The following is a 27,497-nucleotide window of genomic DNA, read 5'->3' on the forward strand; positions in this document are numbered from 1 at the left end:
CCCTGAGCTGGGAGCAGCATGCAGTGCTGGTGAGATTGTCTTACCAAGTGAAGCCACCTATTCAAAAAATATACACCAGGCCTCCCTGCAGTGCAGCTGTACATCAACCAATTTCATTGAGAATTTTGTTTCTGAGGAAGGTGAAGGATTGGGCTTCAAGATCATTGCTCTTGGAAATGATGAAAAAGATAAGGGGGACTTCAAGCAGCAAAAGGCTGTGCTGTTGTATAGAAATTGAGGTTGTGAACCATAGTGTTCTCCCCGTCCCCTACCTGTATGAGGGGATATGGAGTAAATTAACTTTGATCTCTTGGTACATGTAAAATTCAAGTCAGTAACATTGATAATAACTTAAAATGAAGAGTGTACTTTGGAATACTTTGCGCACCTGAAGAACTCACTACTTGCTATGAAAACAAATCATCCTCTGAACAACTGAAGTTAGAAGTAAACATTAAAAAATACGTATTTGAAAGAGGTTATATGCGGTGGTACATGATAAGCTCCATGGAAACTGCATCGCTTCCTTTCTTTGTCAAGTAAAATGAGAAAATTAAATGCTATATAAAGGAAATCTATAGGCAATTATGTTCTAGCACTTAGTGTTCTGCTGTATAAAAATGCAAAGAAATAGCTTCTTTGAACTTTGACATTTTCATTTCAATAACTAAACCCTGTTTGTCAGTTTAGGAAAACGTCAAATCTTGCAGAACAGAATGCAGGCCGTATTACAAAAGAACCAGACAAATCATACAGTTTTTCACTGAAGATAGCTACAGTTTTGTACGGAACTGGAAGAAGAACATACAGTCGTCTGGTTCCAGAAAAGACTTCCTATGACTAGTAAAAAAACAACCAAACAAAGCCTCCAATCTATCCTATAAGCAAAACCTTTTTTTCTTTTTGCATGTAATTACAGTACAGTGGAGATGTACAATTTACTGTTGAAAGACATGTCTTCCTCTCCCTGTCTCCCTCTCTTGCCCTATCCTGCCCTTCCATTCAGTGGAGTTGCTGCTTCCATTCTGGCAACATTAATTTGATTTGAAATGTCACTGACATAGTATAACATTGACCTCCCCCAACCAGTGTTCCCTAGTTACTATTGCTAAAGCTGTTTCACTTCCAATGTGACGTGCACCAGACTAAATGAAAGAACTGGCAGGCGGAATATTTGAAATCAAACTAATTATATTTAAATTATAGATTAACAATTAGCTGGGAGTCCTCAAACAATGTATATAGATAACCAAGTTATGCTCTGCTGTTAAAATGAATCTGAGATATTAAATACAATCATACAGCTTTTGGCAATATTGTACAAGTTTCACACAGATAGTAATGACTAACATTGCTTTAGGTAAGTGCTTTGAAGGCAACTCCATTTAAGAATGAAGAGAGCAATACAGTCCTGCACCCCACGTCAGCGTAGCGGTTGTGTTTACAAACATATCTGATGTCAGGGCACTGGCTCCTGAGTGTTGCAAATAAACAGCATTCCATACTCCAAAGGGTGTCTGTCTCATAATCCCTGAGGCTGTGGCTGGTCGATAACGATGATGATAGGAAACAAAGAATTGGGTTATGGATTGGCTCTGTACTTCAGCGGCTTTGTAGGATAGATTTTAATTGCAGTGAAGTTCAGAAAAAGCACAGAGAATGGAAAGCAAAACAATTCCCTTGTCTGGTCAGTTATGTCCATGAGCCCTATGATCCTCTGGCTAGAGTAACAATTCTTTAAAAGATCTCAAGGAAACTTCAGTTACAATATTTTAATCTTTTTCTCTATTTATCCAGAACCCATGCATTAATCTTATTTCTCTTTTACAGCTTCATACCCTTGCCCTTCTCACAATCGCATCTTTCCAAAACGGGAATACGATACCTCATTCTCTTTTCCTCCTGCTATTCCATATTTAATGTGTCTTCTGCTTTTTTATTCTTACTCCATAAGTGCAGAAAATTCATTGCTTACGTACATCAAACCTTCCTCTTCCAGAACTCTGGAAATAATCGTTAGTCATTTCAGGAGCTTCTCTTTTCCACTGAGAAGAAACACAATTTACTCAAAACCCTATCATTCCTGCCACATTTTGTCACACCCTGGATAAAGCAGGAATTTCCTGCTCCTGCTGTTTCAGTGAGGGCCCTTAAACGAAAAGATTTGTGTAGCTAAATGGACATTTTCCATAGTTCTTCCTTTTGCTAATATGAAGTAATAGCTTTGTTACTGTTTTCTGATTAGAGGAGTTGGTGTAAGATAACGGAAATAATTACCATACCGTTGTACATAAAACTAAAGAGAGTGATTAGGCTGTAAAGTGACTGCTAAATCAATCTTGAAAATACAGCAGATTTCCATCTCCCTTTGACATGCGAGTTCCATTTGGGTTAATAATGGCTATCGGCACACTGCAAGACGGGGCGGGGGGAGCCCCTTCATTCAGTTTGCATGGCTTGGCTTTTGTCAGGAAGACAACACTACAGACACCCGTGTAAATGATAGAACACCCACCAGCACGTTTTGTGATACAACACAAATTCACACGTTTTTCTAAAGCTGAGTGAATACATACTGTGTTATCTCTTGTTCAGTAAGGGGTAGTATGGTGTGTTTGCTAACTGATTCCTTATGCCGATTGCTTTAAGTCTAGCAAAGGGACATCATCACCTCCTCTTCCTCCTCCTTTTCCTTCCTGCTTAAGAACAACTTCTGGGATTGTCACTCCTTTTTCAGTTGACTGGGAAGCACCTTTTGTTGCACTATTCTTGTCTTTCTTTACCTTAGTGATCACTTCTGTGTAAGAGATTTCTTCAGTGAAGGGCTCTGCTGCTGTGAGCTCAGAGGCGATGTGCGCACCGGCTTCCTGGATCCCCTCCTGACCTTCGGCTCCTGTTCGTTCTTTATTTTTTTTATGGATCTTGAACGTCTCCTTCGTTGGGGCAGCTTGTGAAATGGTTTTCTTGATCCTTATCCCAGATTGTTTCAGTCTCTCTCCTGACTGCCTGATCCTCTCTCTCCTCTCAGGGGTCACTATTCTAGTTCGAAGCCTGTTTACCTTCTTGCCAAAATTTTGTCTCGTCTTTTGGATATTTTCCCTTGAAAATGCCTTTTTGATATCATCTATGCGCCTCATGCCTGATTTCTTGAACTGGGTTGCTTTGCTTTCTTCGATATAATATTCTTCATCAGAAGACAGATCATCAGGTGGGAAGAAATCATCCTCTAGAGATTCACCTGCTGTCCTCTCTTTGATAACAGAGAGAGACGAAGGACACTCGGTTTCCTCCTGTGAATGAAAGCACAGAGTCATCTTCTAGCAAGTGTGTTTTAAAAGGATGGCGATTCAAGCATTTTGGTTGTTGGCCTGTACTTAATTCATGCTAACTGAAATGCAGTATTGTAACAAAGTAAGGTAGGCTCGTACCATCCATCGTATGTGAACTATACAGAATACAAACAGCAGAAGAAACCTTCGCCATGTTCTGTAAAGACATTATGCCTGATTAAAGATTTCTTTTCAGTGTGGTTCTGCCTGAAACTAATGAATGCCATGGTCTTACGTGTATTGGCCCCTAATGGTTTTCAGAGTAGATTTGTCTAGCTCACTTTTTTTTTTGAAGCTTATCTGCTTCTCAGAGATTGGACCTAGATCCATTATTCCGCACCAGTGAAAGTAGACATCCTGTAGACAAAAGAGGCTCTTGTGCTTGTGTCAGCTGTACACTCTCCAAATGAGTGCCTCAATGATACCAGTAGTTTCAGTCCTTTACTGTCACCAAGAGAATTGCACATTTTTGACTAATTGGAACTTAAACAATTCTGTTGCTGCCCAGAAGGGGACGAACCCCAACATATTAACTTACATGCGCTGGCTCCACAAGGGGACAAAGTCACTAAAGGAATGAGATCTTATTCGCTAAAACCAATTCCATACAATTCACCCAGCACCTGCACCATTGCTGAGATGAACTTGGCTTGTTCCATCTGGAAAAATATGAATGATGCAGAGCAAGCACCTCTATCTCCTGTGGTGAGTTCGGTGACCTGTATGAGCATGCGGCATTAGATACTTATATATGATACATATTAGCTGCATGCTTGGAAGTGGTGGGAGATAGATTAGTGGAGCCACACCCTACCATCCCTGAGGCAAAGGCAGCAGATGGAGGCTCCGCGAGAAGCAGAGGATCCCCTGCCCTCTTGCCACCAGGCAGAAGGAGGGGACCTAAGCGACAGGGGGGAATGGAAACAGGTCCCTGCTCAGGGTGCCAGGCGAACCCCCACCTGGCCTCCCTCACCTTCCCAGTTGCCTTTACACAACAGATATGGGGCCCTGGAACTTGAGGGCCAGGCAAACAAGGATGTAGACAAAGGTCCATCCGGGGGGTCGCCTAGGGTGAGACAGTCAGCCCCACGCATTATGACTGCCTCTGCTAAGAAAAAAAGGAGGGTAATTGTCATAGGCGATTCCCTTCTGAGGGGAACAGAGGGCCCGATATGCCGACCGGACCCATCGCACAGGTAAGTCTGCTGCCTCCCTGAGGCCCAGGTCAGAGACATCACTAGGAAGCTCCCTGGTCTGGTACGGCCTTCTGATTACTACCCGCTGCTGGTTATACAGGCTGGCAGTGATGAGGTTGCAGAGAGAAGTCCTGCAGTGATCAAAAGGGACTTCAGGGCACTGGGGCGACTGGTTGAAGGGTCGGGAGCACAGGTAGTGTTTTCCTCTATCCCTACAGTGGCAGGGAAGAATCCTAAAAGGAGCAGGAAAACACACCTGATCAACACGTGGCTTGGGTTGGTGCCATTGGCAAATTTTGATTTTTTGATCACGGGGAGGTTTACATGGCACCGGGCCTGCTGGTGACAGACGGAGTCCAGCTGTCTCACAGGGGGAAAAGGATCATGGCTCATGAATTGGCAGGGCTCATTGAGAGGGCTTTAAACTAGGTTCGAAGGGGGAAGGGGATAAAACCAGGCTCACTAGAGATGAGCCTAGGGGTGGCGTGCCGATGCTGGGGGCGAAATCGATAGCCCAGCTCAAGTGCATCTACACCAACACACGCAGCATGGGCGGCAAGCAGGAGGAGCTGGAAGCCATGGTGCAGCGGGATAGCTATGGCTTAGTCGCCATCACAGAAACATGGTGGGGTGACTCTCACGACTGGAGTGCTGCAATGGATGGCTATAGACTCTTCAGAAGGGACAGGCGAGGAAGGAGAGGCGGTGGGGTGGCCCTGTATGTTAGGGAGTGTTTCGATTGTATAGAGCTCAACGATTGTGATGATGATACGGTCGAGTGTTTATGGGTAAGGATGAGGGGGAAGGCCAACGAGGCAGATATCCTGCTGGGAGTCTGTTATAGACCACCCAACCAGGATGAAGGGGCGGATGAAGTGTTCTACAAGCGGCTGGCAGAATTCTCACAATCGCTAGCCCTTGTTCTCGTGGGGGACTTCAACTTCCCGGACGTCTGCTGGAAATACAACACGGCAGAGAGGAAACAGTCTAGGAGGTTCCTGGAGTGTGTGGAAGACAACTTCCTGACACAGCTGGTAAGTGAGCCTACCAGGGGAGGTGCCTCGCTCGACCTGCTGTTTACAAACAGAGAAAGACTGGTGGGAGATGTGGTGGTCGGAGGCCGTCTTGGGCTTAGTGACCATGAAATGGTAGAATTCTCCATTCTTCGTGAAGTAAGGAGGGGGGGCAGCAAAACCGCAACCATGGACTTCCAGAGGGCGGACTTTGGCCTGTTCAGGACACTGGTTGAGAGAGTCCCTTGGGAGACAGTCCTGAAGGGCAAAGGGGTCCAGGAAGGCTGGACGATCTTCAAGAAGGAAGTCTTAAAGGCGCAGGAGCAGGCTGTCCCTGTACACCGTAAGAAGAACGGGCAGGGAAGACGACCGGCCTGGCTGAACGGGGAGCTCTTGCTGGGACTCAGGAAAAAAAGGAGAGTTTACCACTTGTGGAAGAAGCGGCAGGCAACCTGAGAAGAGTACAGGGATCTTGTTAGGTCGTGCAGAGAGGAAATGAGAAAGGCAAAAGCCCAGCTAGAACGCAATCTGGCCGCTGTCGTTAAAGACAACAAAAAAAGTTTTTACAAGTATATTAATGACAAGAAGAGAGCCAAGGAGAATCTCCATCCTTTATTGGATGCGGGGGGGAACATTGTCACCAAGGATGAGGAAAAGGCTGAGGTACTTAATGCCTTCTTTGCCTCAGTCTTTAACAGGCAGACCAGTTATCCTCAGGGTACTTGGCCCCCCGAGCTGGAAGACAGGGACGGCGAGCAGGATGAACCCCCCATAATCCAAGAGGAAGCAGTTAATGACCTGCTACGCCACCTGGACGCTCACAAGTCTATGGGGCCGGATGGGATCCACCCAAGAGTGCTGAGGGAGCTGGCGGAGGTGCTCGCCAAGCCACTCTCCATCATTTATCAGCAGTCCTGGCTAACGGGGGAGGTCCCGGATGACTGGAGGCTTGCCAATGTGACGCCCATCTACAAGAAGGGCCGGAAGGAGGATCCAGGGAACTACAGGCCTGTCAGCCTGACCTCGGTGCCAGGGAAGATTATGGAGCAGTTCATCTTGAGGGCACTCACAAGGCATGTGTGGGACAACCAGGGGATCAGGCTCAACCAGCACAGGTTCATGAAAGGCAGGTCCTGCTTGACCAACCTGATCTCCTTCTATGACCAGGTGACCCGCCTAGTGGATGAGGGAAAGGCTGTGGATGTGGTCTACCTGGACTTCAGCAAGGCCTTTGACACCGTCTCCCACAGCATTCTCCTAGAGAAGCTGGCGGCTCACGGCTTAGACAGGTGGACTCTGCACTGGGTAAAAAACTGGCTGGACGGCCGGGCCCAGAGAGTTGTGGTGAATGGAGTTAAATCCAGTTGGCGGCCGGTCACGAGCGGTGTTCCCCAGGGCTCAGTTTTGGGGCCGGTCTTGTTCAATATCTTTATCAATGATCTGCATGAGGGGATCGAGTGTACCCTCAGTAAGTTTGCAGACGACACCAAGTTGGGCGGGAGTGTTGATCTGCTGGAGGGTAGGAAGGCTCTGCAGAGGGACCTGGACAGGCTGGATCGATGGGCCGAGGCCAACTGTATGAGGTTCAACAAGGCCAAGTGCCGGTCCTGCACTTCGGCCACAACAACCCCATGCAACGCTACAGGCTTGGGGAAGAGTGGCTGGAAAGCTGCCCTGCAGAAAAGGACCTGGGGGTGCTGGTCGACAGCCGGCTGAACATGAGCCGGCAGTGTGCCCAGGCGGCCAAGAAGGCCAATGGCATCCTGGCCTGTATCAGAAATAGTGTGGCCAGCAGGAGTAGGGAAGTGATGGTGCCCCTGTACTCGGCCCTGGTGAGGCCGCACCTCGAATACTGTGTTCAGTTTTGGGCCCCTCACTACAAGAAGGACGTTGAGGTGCTGGAGCGTGTCCAGAGAAGGGCAACGAGGCTGGTGAGGGGTCTGGAGAACAAGTCTTATGAGGAGCGGCTGAGGGAACTGGGGTTGTTTAGCCTGGAGAAAAGGAGGCTGAGGGGAGACCTCATCGCTCTCTACAACTACCTGAAAGGAGGTTGTAGGGAGGTGGGTGTCGGTCTCTTCTCCGAAGTAACAAGCGATAGGATGAGAGGAAATGGCCTCAAGTTGCGCCAGGGGAGGTTTAGATTGGATGTGAGGAAAAATTTATTTCCTGAAAGAGTGGTGAAACATTGGAACAGGCTGCCCAGGGAAGTGGTTGAGTCCCCATCCCTGGAGGTATTTAAAAGACGAGTAGATGAGGCGCTTAGGGCCATGGTTTAGTGGGCATGGTGGTGTTGGGTTGACAGTTGGACTTGATGACCTTAAAGGTCTTTTCCAACCTTAATGATTCTATGATTCTATGGTGACTATCCTCGATATCTTAGCACTAGGAATGTATGTAGAGCCTCCAAAGAAAGACTGCTAGAGGGTCAAAACTCGAAGACACACACTCGAAGACTTTCAAAAGCTGTCCACGGTAAACAAATAATTTACCAAGAATCACTTAGTGGTTAAGGACGTGCAAAAAAAGGAAAAAAGCTTGTGGTAATGGAAGGATTCAGTAGTACAATTTATCTGAACAAGGAGAATCTCCTAAGAGAGTTGATCGCCTGATCTGAAGACTGCTGTCTACATGGACATTATAAATTTGTGGCTTAGTGTCAGTGAGTCACTTCTGTCTAGAAGTACTAGTGTATGCAGAGTAGAAAACCCATAACTTGTAGGAGGTGTATGAGACGGACAATGCCAGCCCCTTCTTCCCTACTAGCTGTTTATGTGCACGTGCATGTGCTCTTCCCTCAAGAGGAGCAGCCCTTTAGGGTGCAGACAGGTACAACAGCTATATAAAACTTCTATAAGCTGTTTCCCACTAGTAGTAACTACTTCAGCTGATTTCTGAGGCATGACAGTGTCTGGGCTCTATCCTTAGTATTATTGCCTTAATGCAGAAAACGGGAGAGAGATTAGAAGTTGTGAACCCGCGAAGAATGGGTCAGTCTTACTGAATATTTTGCTGTGAACTGACTTCTGGCCAAAAAGATGTCTGTCATTTTTCCCAGTGACTCATTAGTAGCAAGTCATGTTTCATGTTATTTTACAGAGTATTAGCAATATGTAAAATAAAATACATTAAGCTATTTGGCAGATAAAGCCCACTTAAGAGTCTGTCATCATGCCTTGGCTTCGTTAAAAACCCTCTAGTAAAATAGTTGTTAATGCTTAGAAAAAGTAGCGATGAGTTATGTTGCATTGATTACAGCAGAATGTTATTCAACTCATCTGCCAAAATCAGCAGGAACAAAACTACAATGCTTTGCTAATAATCATTTTCATTAACGTGCAAATTAACATTAATTATATAAAGACTTCTATATATAAACATAATCCCTTCTTTTCTGAAAATGAACTAAAACACAGCTGGATAATAATTCCTCAAAGTTTGTAAATTATAGCCCACTCTGTCAGCTGAAATGGTAACAAAAATGTTTCCAGAATGACTATTCTGAAATTTCAATACGTAGAGAAATGAATACAATATGGTGAATAGGGTATGCTGTTCATATGAAGATTATTTTTACAAAGGGAGAAGGCAGAGAGACTATTTTCTCTGCAATATTTAAGCTGTCTTTCTTTGGGAGAAGAACAATTTTTTCTGTGCTTTTTGTCAATTGTTTGCCAGATTTTTATTGTATTTAGCTTTATAGTCTATTAGCTAAAGAAGAGAGCGCTTTAACTGTCATACACGTGTTAGAATTAAGACTTATGAACAATAACGCGTGAGATGAAGGCCTTGTAGACAAGACACAGAAACGAGAGCTGCAGGTCCTGAGGAACATTTTTCATTCTGCTACAGACTCTGAGAATGATCTTTGCCAAATCTCTGATTTTCTCTTCCTTGGTTTCTGCACACATCTTGCAGAATCAAATGTAGCAAGGCTAAAAATTAGTATGAGTTTCTACCTCCTCTCAAGGTTTCTGGATGGAAGATGTTACCAAAGTGGAAAGTATTAGTGAAACTGGCTAGCATGTTAGGGGGGGTCATAATAAAAATACAGTGATTTAGGCTCAGTAGGAGAGCTTTCTCGTCTGCTTGCTTTCTCTCTCCCGCCCCTCCCCGTTTCTTCTTAGCACTAGGTATCGATGGGGTAGAGAGAAGGTAGGAGCTCATCCTCCCTAAAGTAGGAACAGTAAGTTTTAGCACCAGGTGGGAAATTGATGGGGTCAAAGTATGTAGCTACCAGCTCATTTATAGACTCACTAAAAGCAAAGACAAAACACCTACTGATTTCAGTTGCACAGGACAAAGCCCTAAACCGGGTGACAGCTTTCTTCTTGGCTTGAAAGCAGATAGGACTGGAAATAGCAGGGCTGGGCAGCCCAATCTTAGAGGAGGGCGAGAAGGAGTTGAGCAATCGATGATGCTACTTGCAAGCTTTTAGTTAAAATTCTGCTTAAGCATTTTGCTAGGAAGGACTCGTATCTGCCACCACCACCTCATGGGAGGTAAGGGAGGATCTTTAAGCTAAATTTGTAAGTGTTCAAATAAAATGAAGACAGGAGATTATTTCACAGTAAAAGATGACACCAAACAGTCAGGTATTTTTAACCTGATTTCTTGAGGAAAGAGGAGTGCAGTCATATGGTCTGTCTATTGGTTAATACAAAGGACATGTACTCTGCTTGCCCCGCCTACTGACAGAAAACAAAGACATGCGTACGCCAGAACCAGAAACCACGAAACGAATCTGTGGAAGCTGATCATTCCCCTTCCCTTTCATCACTCCAGCCGACTGGGAGGCACCTTTTGTTGCACTATTCTTGTCTGTCTTTCCCTTAGTGATCACTTCTGTGTAAGAGATTTCTTCAGCGAAGGGCTCTGCTGCTGCGAGCTCAGAGGCGATGTGCACACCTGGAGAGGGCACACCTGGAGAGGGCACACCCTGCAGAGGGTGCTCACACTGGTCCCGATGTGCTCGTTGGCCATAATCTGAAAAGTTAGTCCACCTCTCAAGAAACTGAAAATAGACGTGAACCTTTCAAAACAAAACAATTTTTTCCCTTCTCCTCCAAGAAAGATGTTTGGAAGTCAGTCATGTAAGTGGTTGATTTGGAAGTTGTCTTATTTTTGTACAAAAAGTGTAGCGTATACGCTCACATGACACAGCTCCCACCTTCTCACCCTTACACGGCCTCTCCACTAACACGTAAACATTTGGGCATTTCCCACCAATCTGAGAAGGGAGCTGAGCTCAGACATGGAGAAATAAGCTCTCTGCTGAGGAGCCTGCTGTGTTGTGAGTCATTCTGTCTGTCCTCCCAGCTGACGTCTGTCCTGAGCAAACACGCCCGTGGCTCAGGTACCTCGCTTGTAGATCTGGACCCGACGTTTTTGGCAGGTGATGGGGGTGCTGAGAAGAGGGGGTGTGTGTGTGTGTGTTATGAATGTGTGTAGGAGGGGAGAAGGGAGAAAGGAGTCAGATTAGATGTTGTGTTGTTGAAACTGGAAGTATTTTGGAAAAATGCATGTATGTGGAAGGAAATGAGGTCTGGAAGGAGAAAGGCTTCCAGAGGAAGCAGAGGAAGGACTGAAGGCATTGGTGGCAGTGATAAGGAGAAAGCCTGGAGACCTTTGCAGTTCAGCCAGGCAGAGAGAGAAATACAGAGGCCACAAAGCTGTGAGGTTAGTTAGATCCACTGCTTAAGAAACAACTTTAACAAACAAAACTTAAAGGTATAACACCGTAACAGAACGGTCGTACAATTCAGGAGGGGCTGGTGATGCCCCGGCACAGTAAGTTTGCTAAGAAAGCATTTTAAACCTGAACTTCGTCTTTTCTTGGGTTTTGAGTATTTAACTTCTCAGATGTGCCTAGCCAAAGAAGTTTGAGGTTTTAAGGGCCTGGCTGAATACAAAGTAAACATGTGAGTAAACCTCAGCTTTGGTGAAGAAGGCCAGCGTGGCATTGATTTGAACGGATGGCTTCGGGGACAGTGAGTATTGAAACCCAGATGTTTCTAACATTGGGTTCCCGAGAAATTCTGACTCCATCATTGCCATTTTCGCCCTCTGCTCCCATTTCAATTTAATTCACAATTAGAAAATTTTCGAAGGGATGTAGTCTGTGTCCTTCACACACTCCTTTCGCTCTGCGAACTTTTCATCGGCTGCCAAAATTCTGGCTGCTCTGCACCCACGCGTGAGGGCGCTGACCAGTTTGCAGGCACTGCCGGCGTCTCCTGATCTCAAGGAAGGGATCACAGCAGGAGCATTGTTCTCCCATAGGATATAACAAGGCGTTTATGAAGGAAGGCTAACGCACCTGCTCCTTAAACTATGCAGAGCGCAAGGTGCTGACTCTTTTTCACCTCACAGAAACCTTAAAAACAGTAGGTAAATTATCTCAAATGTGGCAATGCCCCTAATCAGTGTTATGAGACTCTTGAGGCAGCGATGCTCGGGTAATTGAAAACTGCGGGGGAAAAGAGACTGTCTCAAAATGTGCCTCCTTGATAACCCTGCCTGCACAGTCAGGCTCTTCTCATCTCTGGGCAGGGAAAGAAGGGAAACGGCAGAGCAAATTGTTTAGCGATGTCTCAGGTATTTTGCTGCAGTTGTGTCCTGGCAAAGATCAGGTCGGCTCTAATAGCACCTTTCTCTCTTACTGCTGAACTAAGGAGCAAATAAGCCAAAGGGGCTCCTGGAAGAGGAATGTCATGCCTTCAGCAAGGTCAGTGAGGCTGTGCAAAGGAAAAAGGGTTGTTAAAAAAATTCCCTCACAAACTTGTTAGCTAAATCTCCACTCTTTAGCTTTGTAAGCACAGGTGGGACCAATAATTAATAGCAGCAGCAGTATTATTTTCATTAAGAAAAGGTGTGTTGCTGATTTAGAGTCCACTGGATTTGCTAGATGAAGCAGTGACAGTATCACTGTACAACAATACTTAGGCTTTAAGTACATTAACACTTTTAATGATTATTTCAGTAATAATTTTATTAGAATGTAATTTAAAAATAAAAACTAATGGGACATAAGGGCATTTTAATGGGTGTGGCCAGTTCAGGAGCTTTAGTCCCCCTTGTCCTTTCATGGTTTTTTTGCACACATATTCTGGGTTTGTATTTCGAAGCCCAGACTGGGCTTCTAGAGTCGGCAAGGAGAAAAAAAATAAAATACATTGTCTTATGTGTAAATATATGCTAGAAATGCTATAAACCAGTTTTGCATTCTCATTTCAAATAGCTTCAAAATGTAATTCTAACAAGCTTTATTAAAGGCAACTGTTATCAGCTCTCAACTATTATCTAATTTCAATTAAAACTTTAGCAGAACAATTTTTTTTAAAATACAAAAAACAATAACAGAGAAAAACGGAATGACCAAATAAATAATTAAATTATATATATATTACAAAATCATATCTTTTATATATAATTACATTATATATAGATAAAAAAAATCAAGACTCAAAATGCTCCTAAAGAAACTGCTCGCAGGAAAAGTAGGGAGGAGAGACAGATGAAACTCCGTAACTGGGAGACATTGTGTTGTACAGGGAAAAAGGTAACGGCAAATGATCTTTCAGCCTTGGGATGGGTGACAGGGAAGGTGCAGGTGGTGATTAACACAGGCACAGATGGGACTGGTGATCACCTGACAACTCTGAAGCAGAGCACGAAGCAGCAAAATGGTCGAAGGCCACCCAGCGCCTGGTCCGGTGCTGCTGCCGTGTCTATGACAACTGGAGATGCAAATGACTGGCAGCGTATGGGCAGGAAACTGCATCGCCACAATGTTTTAAAAAAATCCTAGATATTTGCATGCTAAATGAATGATTTGTTATTCAAACCGGCAGCCAAAGTAAATCACTAAAACATCTCCTTGAAATTATTCTCTAAATCAATACGAAACCGCTGATGAATAACCAATTACAAATCATTCAGTACTTTTACTCATAATCTAACAGTTAAGAGTGAAGCTCTATAAATCTCAAGCGATCCTTTCATTTTTTTCTGCAAATATGCCATTTCAAAATTTCTGCCATCAGGCCAAAAAGCTGCTCAGATGAGAGAGAAACAGGATTATTTTAAAAGGGCACCTAAGGGATTTCATCAAGTGAAGTAGATAGAGAATAAACACTTCAGCACGCAAGACTTTATGGCCAAGTGCTGTTGCTTGTATTTAGAATTATTTTTACATAATGAACAAGCAGCCCGGCCAGAACAGTCAAGCCCTCTCAGTTCTCTTTTGTGAAGCCTACTACACATCCCTTTTCTTTAAATTCTGTCAGAAATTCAGTAATTTAACCAGGAGCATACAATGACTATAAAGAAACCCAGCTCATTCTCTCATTATCTGACTGCAGCAAGCTACAGACAACGAGTGAGCGTTACCCAGTTATACCACATCACTCGGAGAAGCCCTTGGCTCCAGGCCACCACATGCTGCATAAAAAGGACTACTGCAGCTCCAGGGAAACATTAAAGCTTCCCACTTACTTTGCTTTGCTGTTGTTTTATGGAGCTAGCCTAGGGAATAGTTCTGCAGGTCAGTCCGCAGGTTTGCAATCAATCAAACTGGTGAAATTTCTCACTTCCAGTTTATCTGTAGATACCAACCCTTTGTGAGTGGAGGAGAAAGAGCGATCACAAGGTGTGATAAGACAAAAAATATGTTTGGTAATGTTTTGATTCATTCATTCATAACAAGGTGACTGCTCTTGCAAGCTAGCTAGAGCAGGGAAGTGCTCTCAAGTACAACAGAAACTCAACCATTCATCAGGAGCTGCTGAACTCATCTGCCCAAGCAACCATGTCTCCATATGAACTCGCTTCTGGACACTCTTTCAACTCAAGGGAGAGAACAGGTACTTATGAAGTAGAAACTGTATCCAGAAGTAGATGTCTACAGCAGGTCAGGTGAATCAGGCTCCATACGTTTCTCCCTGCTCGTTTGAAGGGAGTCTACAGGCCAAATGTACAAACATCTGCGTTACTGATGTCTAATGCCTGGCAAGATGGATCCTGTCCCGAATTCAGAACTTGGCTGTTAATGACTTCACATATCCCTCCCATCTGTGCCTGCCCTGTTCTGATGAGCTTTATTCCTGTGTTAAAGGAATAACTGCAAGATTCAGCTGTCTTCAGTAGTGCTGAGAATATAAAGCCCAACTGCGTGTCCCCAGATGCAAGTCCATTTTTGAACGTGGGCCTCAGGCATGAAGGGTATCACTGAAGATACGTGTGTGCCCACAGCGGCCAGCTACAGCTCCTGTCGATAAGTCACTCCAGGCAGCCTCTAGGACCGTGGGGAAGAGGCACGACACGAGAGGCTCATGATGTAGCTACGCTCTTCTGCTAGCTTGCACGCCGACCACAAGCAAAGCCCTGAACAGCTGCATCCAGCGCAAATGTAAATTAACATCAGTTGTTTCCACCACTCAGTGGAGTGGAAAAAAATCAATGGCAGCCCTGAGGAGATGACTGCCTGTCCCTTGTGAGGATCACCACAAAGGAACAGGTCTGGGGACTCCAGTTACACCAGATCAATTGGTGTAGCGTCAAGTTTATAATCTACTGGTGTAGTGTCAAGTTTATAATCTGCTATGAACACAGTCCTGTGAAATATGCAACCTATTTCATTTTAGGAACACAGAAATGGCCCAACAGCTATTTTTTAATTTTGGTTTTTTTATTTCCCTTTCTCCTCTTTCCTTGTGAACATGTCCCTAGAAACATAGTTTTTCTTTAGCGGGTTAAAAGCCATGGTTTTTTTTCTAAAAATCATGGGTAATTTATGATCTTCTTGGCTGCCTCCAGTACTTCAGCGCTGGCTCTGCCACTCTGCCAGCGGTTGGCTGCACAGCACAGGGGCAGCTCAGCGCTTTGAACTGTAGGACCGGGCTTGACACTGCAAACAAAGGACTCTTGCTACAACCTACTCTGACACAACCGTTGAGTTTCTTTTATTCTCCGTAATCTCAGCAAAGGCAATTACCTGTCCCAGCTGTAAAAATATATAAAAGGTTTATGCCATGAGACTCCAACAAAGGCCCCGTGTCATTGGGCTGCTGAGGCCTCTGTGTCTGAGGCCAGTGCTCTGCTGTCACAGGTAGTCAACCTACACCACCTTTTTCTCATTAAGTTTTCAGACTTCACTTTAATAGCAATTTAGGTTTTCCTCTCTCCTCATGGGTTCTAGCAAAGGCTTTGTCCAGACCCTCATGCCTCCAGGACTAAGAATCCATTTCTGGTTTCTGACCTGAGTTGACTCATGGACAGCTTACACCCATTTCATCTTTTTGACAGTGTTCTTTACTGGACTCCTCATCCGTGCCCCAATGTATGTAAAAATGACAGCCACAATGTCTCTTAGCCTCTTTTCTTGCTGGACTAAACCAAGCTAGGACCTCCTGGTCTCCTCTCATTTACCAGGGCTTCCCATTGCTCTGATCGGCCTGGTAGCTGTTTTCCAAACCTGTTCAGTTTGAACACAACTTACTTCAACAGGGGTGATCAGAGCTGTACGTGGTAGTCCAGGTGGGCTCTGAAGTGTTTTGGACACGGGTACTGGCAGTCTCTCTATCACTTCTGGAAATATCTTGCCTGAAGCATTTCATGCTCACGTATCACTTTTTTTAAGAGCCACACCATCAAGTGGGCTTTTGGTCATCTCCTGAGCAATTAACACACCATTTTCTGTCCTTTCCAAACCATGGGGCTTCAGAAGACAAACTAACAACAAGGGCTTCTGCTAAGCACAGGAATTGACACTGTGTACACTTAGATTAGCATTACTCCAGCTCTAAAGATGATTTGGTTCCTTGTCTATATTTCTTTCTCTGGACTCGCAGCACCTCATTTTGAGCATGTTTTATTAGTATCCACACCTTTTTCTGTGCCAAGAACTTTAACAAAAATATTAAACAGTTGACAAAGACAGTCTTAGAAACAAACCCTTTTAGAAACCCATCACAAACTTCACTTCCCATTTCAACACAATCCACTGTCATGTCTTGTTTTTCCAGATTATCTTACCTTATGAGGTAAGATATCAGGTACATAAATATGAGAAAGGATAAGACCTCTCATGTTTCTGTGAAACAGAAACTCAAATATGAGTTACCTAGCACAATCTGCTCTTGGTGAGCTATTTAACTCCATGGTACTAACGATTCTGTTCTGCAGAGCCCCTTCAGAGCCTGCCATTCTTATGCCCGAATGATATCGGATGAATGGCAATGGTTCAGATCGTTTCCTTTGTCTTTTTTAAATAGAAGTGTTATATTTGCTGCCTTTCACGTCACGGTTACTCTCACAGGTTTTTCTCAGAATAGCTGTAATTAAAACTCCGTGCCGATGGATGGCGAGTTCGTGCACCAGGTCTTTCAGAGTCCGTGTTTGCAACCTCATCTCTTGAGCTCATGACACCCTGACTTTTACTGCCACTTCAGATGGAAGCGCTTCCACTTCAGATTTTCAGATTATTGTCCCCATCTGGATCTCACCATTTTTACTGTCCAAGCCATTATGCTGCAGAACGACGGTGGCCAGGAAAAGCCACTTATATTTTAATTTATTTATGCATAATATGAGCGGCATACGCAAAGCCGCTTCTGCTAGCCTCTCTCCGTGTGTGCGGTGGAGCAATCGCAGGGCAAGCAAATCAGTTGTAACATGTTTGTGTAGGCCAATCAAGCCATAACCTTACTTGCTTTCTGACATGTCCACTGCGACTGTCCACTAATTTTAAACATCAGACAGCAGTGAGTGAAACAAATGCATGTGTCCCTTCATAGGAAGTTGTTACTCCTTTATGGTGCTTATGTAAAATAATAATAGAAAAGAGCCCAGTAACTGTAACACGGACTTCCTGGTGCCTGTGTGCTCACATTCAAAGAGGGACTTGCAGAACATGCAGAAAAGCAAACGAAACAAATTCTTTCAGGATTTAAAAAAAAAACAAACCAACCCTTTAATTTCTGAATAATTTAGTCAGAATGAGTTAAAGTGTTAGATGCTCTTTGACTGCAGAGAAATGATAGCTCTCACAGCTGGTTATTCAGACTAACCTGAACAGAAGTGAACAGTGACCTGCACAACCTATAAAGTACTTTGCATTCCCTACTATACCCTTAGGCACATAGCACTCCATGGTCAAAGACCTCACTCGAAGTAACCTGGCATTTTTATTCATGCAATCAGCCTGGGGAGGAGAGCTGCCTGCTACCAAAGCTTTTCCTCAACCACATGGCCTTTTAAAAATGAATGCTCTCAATTTCCCTAATCATTACGCTCATGGATGATCACTTTCTCTCTTTTTAATGCGGGGATATTGCCAACTCTTTTCATCATGGCTGAGGTCTCTTGGGACAGTGTCCTCCAGCCAATGATCCTTTTCAACCTGCCTACTCCTTCTATCAATGATAAGATCAAAGCTATCCACTTGAAAGAAAATCTTTAGGATTTAATTGGTGTTTCCCTTTTCCTCATATGCTGATGTTCTGGGAAAAGTTGAAACTAAAACCCACGTGCGCTCACCCACGTAGGCATTCAACGCTGGCTACACAGAGGTCCTTGGCTCCATCACAAAAAAATCTCACTACAGATGAGCTGTCACTCACAGCCACCAAGTAAACAACTTGGTTATTCCCATTTGTAAAATATAGTGAAGGGAGTATGCTGATTCTGTAGCTATTAACAGACTCCCACTCATCGTAGCCAAGCTTCAGTCATTCAGGTCTTGGCGCTCCAGCAGTATGCCTACACCGGTGTAAATCAACAGTGTGAAAATCACTGCACTTGTGTGAAAGAGACTTTCACAAGTGTCCCTGTGCCTTAAAGCTTCAGCACACTAGCATGTTCCAGTTTTTGTGGAGCAATGCAGTTCTCCTCTTCCAGAAAAGTTTTAAATATCAGATCCTGGAGGATCAGCATATCTGCTCCTCTTCCGAGCACGAGGGAAAAGGTTCTTCAATCTACCCTACAAAAGGCTGGCAGTTCTCAACTACCGTAGGAAGCTAGAAAGACACCACTCAGAAATGCTGTTTCCCTTCCTGAAAAGCACCGCCTAAGAATTAGACATACGGAACAGGGCGCAGGTCATTCTTGTCCAGCAAAACCAGCAGAAGGTTCAGAAACTCCTACTGAAGGTGATTCTTAGAGAAAGTAAGCATTGTGAGAGCCACCTTTTGTATGAAATATCTGAAAATAGCAACACCTGTTCTTTATAGCTGTGTGTAAATCAATTTCCACAATATTTCACTACATTTTAAAATAAATGACAACTCATGTCTTACTAGGAGAAAAATTTACGTTATGTAATGAACACTGTTTTAAGAACAAACATTTTCAAAGCATTGATTCTGCTGCAAACATTACGGTAAAGGCCCATCAATGAAATGGCGTTATGCCATTAACCAGGGGAGATACTTATTATCTTTAGCTGGGAAATTATTTGCGAGGAAAAAGCAAAAGTGCCTGTTTTCTAGTCCATCATGATGGTGCAGCTTGCAATAATTGTAACAATAGGCCAAATTGTGCCATGCTTTCGCGTGAACATCCATAGTAAGTCAGAAAATCTGGGAGGCACAATTTGGCTGCATGTGGTACTAACATAACATTAAAGAGGTAACATTTCCTACCTTCAGCTTTTTTTTTAGCTATTTCTTCCCAGTAGCAGAAAACAAAGTAGTTAAGAGAGCTAGATTATGCATAAGAATTTGTCAGCTGTATACAGTGGTGAATATACTCAGTTAAACACACGGCTCCATTCATTGCAAGTAATGTTATTTATGTACAAGCAGATGCAAGACCAGGGTGTAAGGCTGGGCGATGAGGGTGCATTGTGTTACTCACGAGGGCTGGTCTTTTCAAGAATGCCTAATGATGAATACAACTCATTTGAAAGAAGCTTTGGGGACTCACTGGTACGAAAGAGAAACTATGCTTCTGGCAAAAGATTAAACACTCTTACTTTATATTGACTTGGGGAACTGTGAAGTTTCAGCAAATGGCAGGATCAGGCCATTAAACAACTGGGTTTCACAGCACTCGCTAGCAAGTGACAGACCCCATGAACTGCCTGCACTGCCTACTTGTATGAATGTAGGCGAGACCATGCCATTTCATGACACTCCTGTTCAAACTCAGTAATTTATAAGAACAATGAACATCCTACAATGAGGTCAATGAATGAAAATGTATAATTTGCTTGCCCGATATGATTGGAAGAACAGTGCTGCGTTAAACCATTTCCAAAGTAGAGCATGCAAGGTACTATCTGCTGTCATGAAGAGTTTGTGGGTCTGAGCTTTAGTTTGTGCATACACTGCTATAGACTGAGACAATGAAAAAAGCCCCAATTTGTCAGCAGTACGAAAGCCTGGGTAATGCTGCAAGTTAAATCAACCATATGTTTTGAAATTAGTGTTAGAAGAAAGTTTGTGTTCCGGGGAGCCTGCAAACACTTTCGCTATTTGGACTTCTACCTAATACGGTGAAAAAAATAACAGGGATGAATGTCAGGCATGGTTTGTATGACAAGATTTACAGGGCCTGCCTCATATTACCTTTCGGAGAGGCAACAAATAGTCCTTGCTGATCTGCAGTTAATCTTACATGGCTGGCTCAGAAACCTACCAACACTAATAATAGACCCTGTGTGCTGCCGTCAGTAGGTTCATGCTGAAAGGCACTGAGGAGCACAACTCAATGTTAAAGAATGCATAAAATAACTCTCATGTTGGACAGACTGCGTCTTTTGGTTCATTAACCGATGCCTACCAGCGGCTACCAAGAAGGTGGCACAATGAGAGTGCTACAAGAAATTAGGCTCGCGGTTACCTGATAGATTACGACCCGGAATTTGTTTTTCCTCAGCATCTCCTCTTGTTTGGCTTCCACCTTCTGCACGCTGGTGCTCTGCCTCTCCACGCGTGCCCGCACCTCCTTCACGGTGGAGCTGACTTTGCGGGTTTTCTCCAGTAACTTGTTCACCGTGTAGCCTGTATTGCCGTGTGCCTGGGCAAGCTTTAAAATGTCAATCTGTATGGTCTTGATGGCGTTTTCCATCTCCCTGTGCCTCTCCTCTATCCTTTTCTGGCTCGCCTGCACGCTGTCCACAATGTTGGCGACTTTGTCCAGGACCGTCACAATTGTGTAAGCTGCATCTTGTTCTTCTTCCTCCTCGGTGACGCTGGAGAGACGATTTTGGTGGGTTTTGTCAGCCTCTGAGGTGATTTCGCGGCGATCCATTTTGCCTGCCTTCAGCCAGGTCGGCGGGAGGCGAAGTTTCGGTGATCCTGCCAGGACGATTCTGGTGCTGCTGCAGGGAGCCAGGGCGACAGCTGGCTCCAGCGATGCTCAAAGTGGGGCGTGAAACACCACTCCTGGAGCTTGGTCAAATACTTCTGACTACAAAATATCCACACATGATTGTTCGGATACTTTCAGCAACATGAAACCCCTAAAATTAGGAAGCAGTGTCTGGAAAGGAACACACGTTTAAAGGGTCACGCTTCTGTACTGATGAAGTTATTAGTGTTAATCCAGGAAAGTTAAGTAACTTACTAATTAAGCAGGAAAGCAAACTTGCATATTTTTAATGATCTACTTTTGTTTTCGTGTTACTGGAGCGCTTTCCTCCGAAGGAATTCACAGAGCAGTCAGGAAAACTAACACGGTTGTTTTTTCCAGCAAAACAACTTCAGGTCTTCAGCTTGCTGCAATTACCACATGGGGTAACAAATAAACACACTAAACCAGAGGCAATATAGTGAAAACGTTGTATTGTGACATGCTTTTCCAGTTCAAAATGTTGAAAGCATTTTTTTTTATTGAACAAATTATTAAATCCTACATGCAAAATTTTGAAAGCCTAAACTACATGTTAAAACAGCTGAACACATCCTATTCACACTTTATCTCAGGATCTTTCAAACGACAACTAACAGTCTATTAATATAACTATGACCAGCAGACTAATTTGGATGGACTTCTTTAGCTCTTGAAAATACTCTATACAAGAGCACTAGTAATTCATTCACCTTTATTATTTTTTTTTATTTTAATCACAAACACTATACAATCCGTATTGTAGGTGTTAAAACATGTATTTTCTTTAAAAAAGTTTAAGAAGTATTAAAACAGCTTTAACAGTGATAAAGTAGGCTTTATTCCAATTATTTGTGTTCAATTATTCAACACCAATTTTTACAATATCTAAGTCTACTAAGACCTACTTCTTTTGGACCTGTGCCATCTGCCCTACCAGGTAACTTCCCAAATTATGAAATTTATAATTTTCCTCTTTAAAAATAAATTGTTGGAATTATTTATGAAGATGGCAGTGCTTAGACCCAGCCCACACATTTTATAAATATGTTACAACTACACACAGCACACAGCTTCACAGTTCATGCGATAGGCAGTGTCTAAAAAATCAGTTACTAACTTCCAAAAACATTTAAATATCTACGGTATTTAAACACAGTGTTTTCTAGTTTCTCATAAGAAAAGTAAGCTGTAAACATTTTTACCTTTAGTTCATGCCTTGTTTGCTAGGTAATGTGGACTTTTTTGTTGGGTTGTTTTTTTTTTTTTTAATCTACAACCATTGGTGGAATAAATCTGTGTTCCCAAAAATATTACATTCCATGGATAAAGCACAAATCTATTATATAACCATGTGATACAGATACAGAAAATGAACTACTGTATTCAAAAACATAAAAATAAAGATACTAAAACAGTCCATAGCTGTTAGAGCTGATGCTTTCAGAATACAGACCAACATTGTTACACTAAAAATGTTCAAAAATAAGGCCTCTGAAATAAATATTTCCATTCTTTAAAAAAAGATTTAATAAAAATGTACATCACATGGTCAATGTAGGTATAAAAATCACTAAGTTAAACCATTCTGGATGATGTATCTGAAGTAAAATGGCCTAGGTTTTGCTTCTGCCGACGGCCTCTATTGTTTTTGGGGCATTTTCTGTTAAAAAAAGAGAGAGAGAAAGAAAAAGGAGGGCTGATTTTATATATGCTGCATAAAATTAAGCCTAGTAATAACACATTGACTTAATTTTCTGTACTTAGCAATAGCAAGGAGCCTACGAGCTGTGCTGACTGGGGGATGTTCCTGCTCTTTGGTACTGCTCTGTCACCTGGGGATGTCCGTGGGACCCCAGATCACTCAGAAGGGAGTTCTGCTTGAACTTGAGACCGAAACTAGCAAGGTGCTACGTCCTTCAGCCTTGATCAAGCAAAACACATACCATGGTGAATAATTGCACTGGCTTTACTTTATACATATTTCATACTTAAAATCCAGTGGATGGTAAGACTGGATCAATCAGCCTTTTGAAGTGCTGGACCTCCAGGTGCCCTGCTGGTCGTGGCAGCCCCTGAGACAGAGCCCACCCAGGACTCTCTGTGGTGTGACTCAGGCGATCCCTTTCTTGGGGATGGTAGCGGGGAGGGGAGGCTACAGGGGTGGCTTCTGTGAGAAGCTGCTAGAAGCTTCCCCTATGTCCGATAGAGCCAATGCCAGCCGGCTCCAAGTCGGACCCGCCGCTGGCCAAGGCAAAGCCAGCAATTCTGAACGGAATGGCACTTACTCAGCCCGTCAGACAGCGGGCAATGCATGATGGAGCAGTCCTGCTGGGACGGAGCAAGACAGACTGTCCCCGAGAGACTGTGAGCTGGGGAACGGTCATAGGGAGGCTGAAAGAGGAGGGCTGCTGAACCACAGCCTTCCATGCCACTGCTTTGGCCAGCAGGGTGTTGAGTAAAAATGGGATGACATCAATTGCATGAGCCAAATATAACTCTTTTACATGTGCAGGAGGTGTTAGACATGTGTACTTATACCTGCTGCGTTGAACCTTACAAGAGAGATAGGGAAGGAGGCCTATACTGTTTGTTCATAGGGGTGTCACTCTACATCACTGAGTTTGGGAAACCATGCACTAACGCAGTAGCAGAAAGTTTCATGGCCCAATGTAACCGGAGCTGAAAAAGTGAAGGATGAGTTGAGGAGGAAAAGGCAAAGTGTGGCATAGACGCCCAAGTGTAGGACGTAAATGCTTCATGAACCTATAAGGTAACTAAGTCATCCTTAGTCTATCCCAGAGCCCTCAGTCCTCATTGGGTTCAAGTCCTTGATGAGTAAATGAATCCCTTGTCATCAAAAAGAATCCATGGCTCTCATCTCAGTTTTCATACAGGGCGAGAGTCTGAGACAACCCAGAAACTTGAACTCTGTGCTTGTGCATCTTTACATTTCATAAAATAGGTTCCCATGGAGAGTGCCTAGTAACGGGACTAGCTTCACAGTAATTTTCAGAAAGCATATATAGTGTGAGGGATACTCCTCTCTCTGTGTAACACCATTTACAGTGATACTGCAGGGAACAGCATCTTGTCAACTTCTCTGATTTCACTGGGTGGGAGGGGGGGATCACAGCTTCTATAAGATATCAGCAATGCTTGAATAACTCCAGTGAAGGTCTAACAGAGTAGCTGACCTTTTGGATGTGTTTCAGGGCTGATCTATTCTGCTGGGTATTTGGTCTGGGGATTCAGAGTGGTTATTGGTGGTTTGTGAATTTAAACAAATGTGTGTTTTGTGACAACAAAAAAACGGCGATATGATGTGACATAATCCTTCCACTTCAGTCATTAGGTATTTTATATGTGGGTATTTTAGGATATATCTTAAAGCCCATAAAATGTTGGGGGTCAAATATTTAAATACAGAAGAAGTATATCCACACAATGTGTAATTTTTCACTGTTTTTGTCTTTACCTACCTTGTTATGCACATGACAATTGCAACTATAATGGCAATCTGTACAGCTCCAATTATTGCTGCAATAAGGACATGCGTAAGCTTTTGTCTACTTGGGACAACATAAAGAATACTAAAGTCTGTCTTTTCACAGTGCTGTCCAGTATATCCTGATTCACACCTGAAAAAGAAAAGGAATATTTCATGGAATCTGTAATTTGACAACAGCCCAGTCATTTTGCAGATGAAATAAGGAGTCCAAGGTGACTCCAGCTGAGAAAGAGCTGGTGGTGGAGGTGTGGTAACACTTGGGTTGGGGAATGGTTTGGATTTCTGTGGCAAGAGAAGAGACAGAGCAGATATGCTCTGCTTTCCCAGATAAGGTTACTAGTGGCCCTCTGAAAACACACCAGCGTGGTGAAGGCCCTGATTTGGCAGAAGAAATATGTGGGGTCGTTATTAAATTGGGGCAATATTTAGGAAGAATAAAGCAACTAGGTGAAACAAGCAGACAAGGCTAAACGAAACACAAAGAAGCATGCTCATGAAAGACAAAGTGACCATGCTCATTCAGCTGCAATGTCAGTATGGGAGAGAAGTGACAAAGAGGAAGAGGAACCTTGAAAAATGGGGGGAAAGGAAGATCCCTTTCCAAGCTGCAGCCTACAGAAGTGGAATCCTGCAAAACCTATTGGACAAGACCAGCATCAAACCCCCTCCTGCCTTGTCACCAAACCAAAATTCGACAGAGGTCGGGTTAGAAAACCCAATGGCCCACAACTGTTCAAGTGAGAGTTCATGGAAGAATCCATAAAAATTAGCCAGGGGTTGGGGAGAAATGCCTGAAGACAGAAGAGAAGCGGCTGCTCTAAATGGTACCTCGCCTGAGCAAAGCAGCAGTTAGCTTAGTGAGAAACTCAGCAGAGGCTGCTCCTGTGAACACATGTTCAGGGAATGCGAGATGTGCCAGTGGTGAAGGTGGCAGTGGAAACACACTCTGGAGGAATTAATGTCACAAGGCAATTAATGTCACAAGGCAAGAGAGGCTGAAGCACAGCAAGGAAAGGCAAGAGCCACCCAAGACACTGAGCTGGAGTCTGCAGAATCAAAGGCCACCACTTACATCCCTGAGCAAGTTCCTTGTACAGCAACACTTTAAAACCCACTGATGTGAATGCATCATTAAGGGCAACTGAATCATACAGTTTGCCTCCAGCTCTATAGTAGAAAGCTGGAGAAGAATTACTCACACGCAGGCAGAGAAACAATCCTTTTGAAAACCGGATCAGATAAACCCGAATGCAACACAGGATCAGTCTCATCCATCCAAAAGCTTTGTGCTAGGGTAGGAATTAATACTGTTTGGAGGAATGAAATAATTACTCCACAGACCCTCCTACAACTGCTAATGCAATTCCTAATCCGCCTTTGCATGCAGGGATAACGGTTGGGGTTTACATGTTCGTAATCTTGTGACTCTACTTTCTCCAGCCGTGAGCTGCTGTGTACGGAGTTTTGGTTCAGGCATGAAACAAGTTCCAGTAAGAGCAGAGTTGTTAAAAAAAGCCCCCATGTATTGTAAGTAAGATCGGTAATGGCTAGGAATGGAATCAAGAGAAACATGTATTAGCATACAAGAAGGAAGAGGACGGGGAAAATGTTGGTAGTCATGCAAAAAGAAACAATAAGAAACAGGACTCCTTGCTAGTGAAGAGTGCTAGCGGATTCTTATTTGTTCCTTTGCTTTTGTTTTCATTAAAGAAGGTAACAGTCAAAGTGTGATCAATGTGAGAATTGCTTTAAAGCAGAGGAGGCAAAACAAAGCAGAGGAGGCACAAGTAATTCAAAGATGTTTCCTCAGAAACACTGAAGCGCCAGGAAATTATTTCTGAGAAATATTGAATGGAGATTCAGGAGTACTGAATTCCTGTGAAGAAGAAGTGCTTGTGTTAAGAACTGTATCGGTGGTGGGATGAAGTACTAGGCACTAGTTTAAGCTACCTTAAACTAGTAGAACAGATTTTAAAGCATTCTGCCACATCAATATATAGCAAGATAATATAGCATAAATATAATAGCAAGATAAACAGAGGTCAGTATGGATTTATCAAAATATGCTGATCAATCAATTAATTGAGCTCGCGTAAAGAAGTTTAGATTTCTTTGCAAAGGGTTGAACTGTGCCTTCTTGATGCAGCCTGCCATAAGGACAGGGCAGAACTGCACTGCACTGCACAAGGGGGGACAGCAGGAGATTGACCAGATCCCATGTGGGTGGTGGTGTTGGGTCGACGGTTGGACTCGATGATCTTAGAGGTCTTTTCCAACCTCAATGATTCTATGATTCTATGACCATCAGTATTTAAAGAGCCAAGAAAAATCCAAAGGAGAGCTGATACTTAGGGTCAAGAACTGAGAGTCAGAAATTCTTGACTGGAACCACGTGAGGTTTGTTGTGCTAGGTCCAGTGCTGAGATACTGTTCAGGCTGTTTAAATAAAAAATTGAAGGCAGTAATAGTAATGTAATTATAAAATAGAATCTAAAGGGACAGTACATTAATTAAATTCATCAAAACATTGCCTATCAGTAATTATTAGAGTAATAATGAATATTTAAATGACTGAATAGTAATTGAATCATAAATGAATAAATGACTATATGATTAGCGTCATCCAGAAAAAAATTCTGAGAAATAAAAAAATCAGTTCATTCAGCCAGGAACGTTTTCCTTGAAACACCTCTACTTTGATTATTTTGAGGACAAATCCATCAGAAATTGTGTTAAACACAGCTCTAGATGAAATGAATACTGTAATCAAATAGTGCTGCCTAATGCCCATCAAGATGACATTGCGGATGCACCCAGTTTCCCAAGAGAAGCAAAGCCACGTTGAGCTCTCTTGGTTGTGGCCAAAGAAAGTCCTGTTGGAAAGGTGAAAATAGACATGAAAGGGTCTCGGATGGGAAAAGTAATAATATAAGCTTTCAAATGCTTAAGTTGACAACCATACCGGCTCTGGCTTTTGGGCTTCCTGCTCCTTGGTCAGTCTGGAAACCCTTAAATCTTGGCAGTGGAAAAACCCCTAAATATCCTCGATCGATAAAGATCAAGGGAGAAAATGTGATAGTATCTAATGGATTTACAGCTGAAGTTTCCAAAGCAAAGGAAA

General features: G+C 43.4%; 2 protein-coding genes across 2 annotated transcripts in view; both read right to left on the reverse strand.

Moving 5' to 3' along the window:
• Nucleotides 1-1,171: 1,171 nt before the first annotated feature.
• CAVIN4 (caveolae associated protein 4) lies at nt 1,172-21,229 on the reverse strand. The gene is made up of 2 exons (XM_076330178.1): nt 20,377-21,229; nt 1,172-3,290 (listed from the first exon to the last, which is right to left on the reverse strand). Exons 1-2 carry the CDS (start codon nt 20,785-20,787, stop codon nt 2,631-2,633), a joined length of 1,071 nt encoding a protein of 356 aa, XP_076186293.1. The 5' UTR covers nt 20,788-21,229; the 3' UTR covers nt 1,172-2,630.
• Nucleotides 21,230-21,303: 74 nt separating this feature from the next.
• Nucleotides 21,304-27,497, reverse strand: part of TMEFF1 (transmembrane protein with EGF like and two follistatin like domains 1) — a 125,481-nt gene continuing 119,287 nt past the window's right edge. Inside the window, exons 9-10 of the mRNA XM_076330177.1 lie at nt 24,348-24,506; nt 21,304-22,528 (exon numbers count right to left, since the gene is read on the reverse strand). Of these exons, the coding sequence (XP_076186292.1) occupies nt 22,444-22,528; nt 24,348-24,506 (244 nt within the window). The 3' untranslated portion in view covers nt 21,304-22,443. The remainder of the gene's footprint in view (nt 22,529-24,347; nt 24,507-27,497) is intronic.

This window comes from Aptenodytes patagonicus, chromosome 2 (genome assembly GCF_965638725.1).
Source record: "Aptenodytes patagonicus chromosome 2, bAptPat1.pri.cur, whole genome shotgun sequence".
Lineage (NCBI taxonomy): Eukaryota > Metazoa > Chordata > Aves > Sphenisciformes > Spheniscidae > Aptenodytes > Aptenodytes patagonicus.

Bases quoted from the DNA above. Each gene is read 5' to 3' on its own strand.
- CAVIN4 (XM_076330178.1), bottom strand. From the start codon at position 20,787: ATGGATCGCCGCGAAATCACCTCAGAGGCTGACAAAACCCACCAAAAT. The intron at 3,291-20,376 runs GTAACCGCGAGC...TTTCATTCACAG, and splicing joins TCCGGGTCGTAATCTATCAG to GAGGAAACCGAGTGTCCTTC.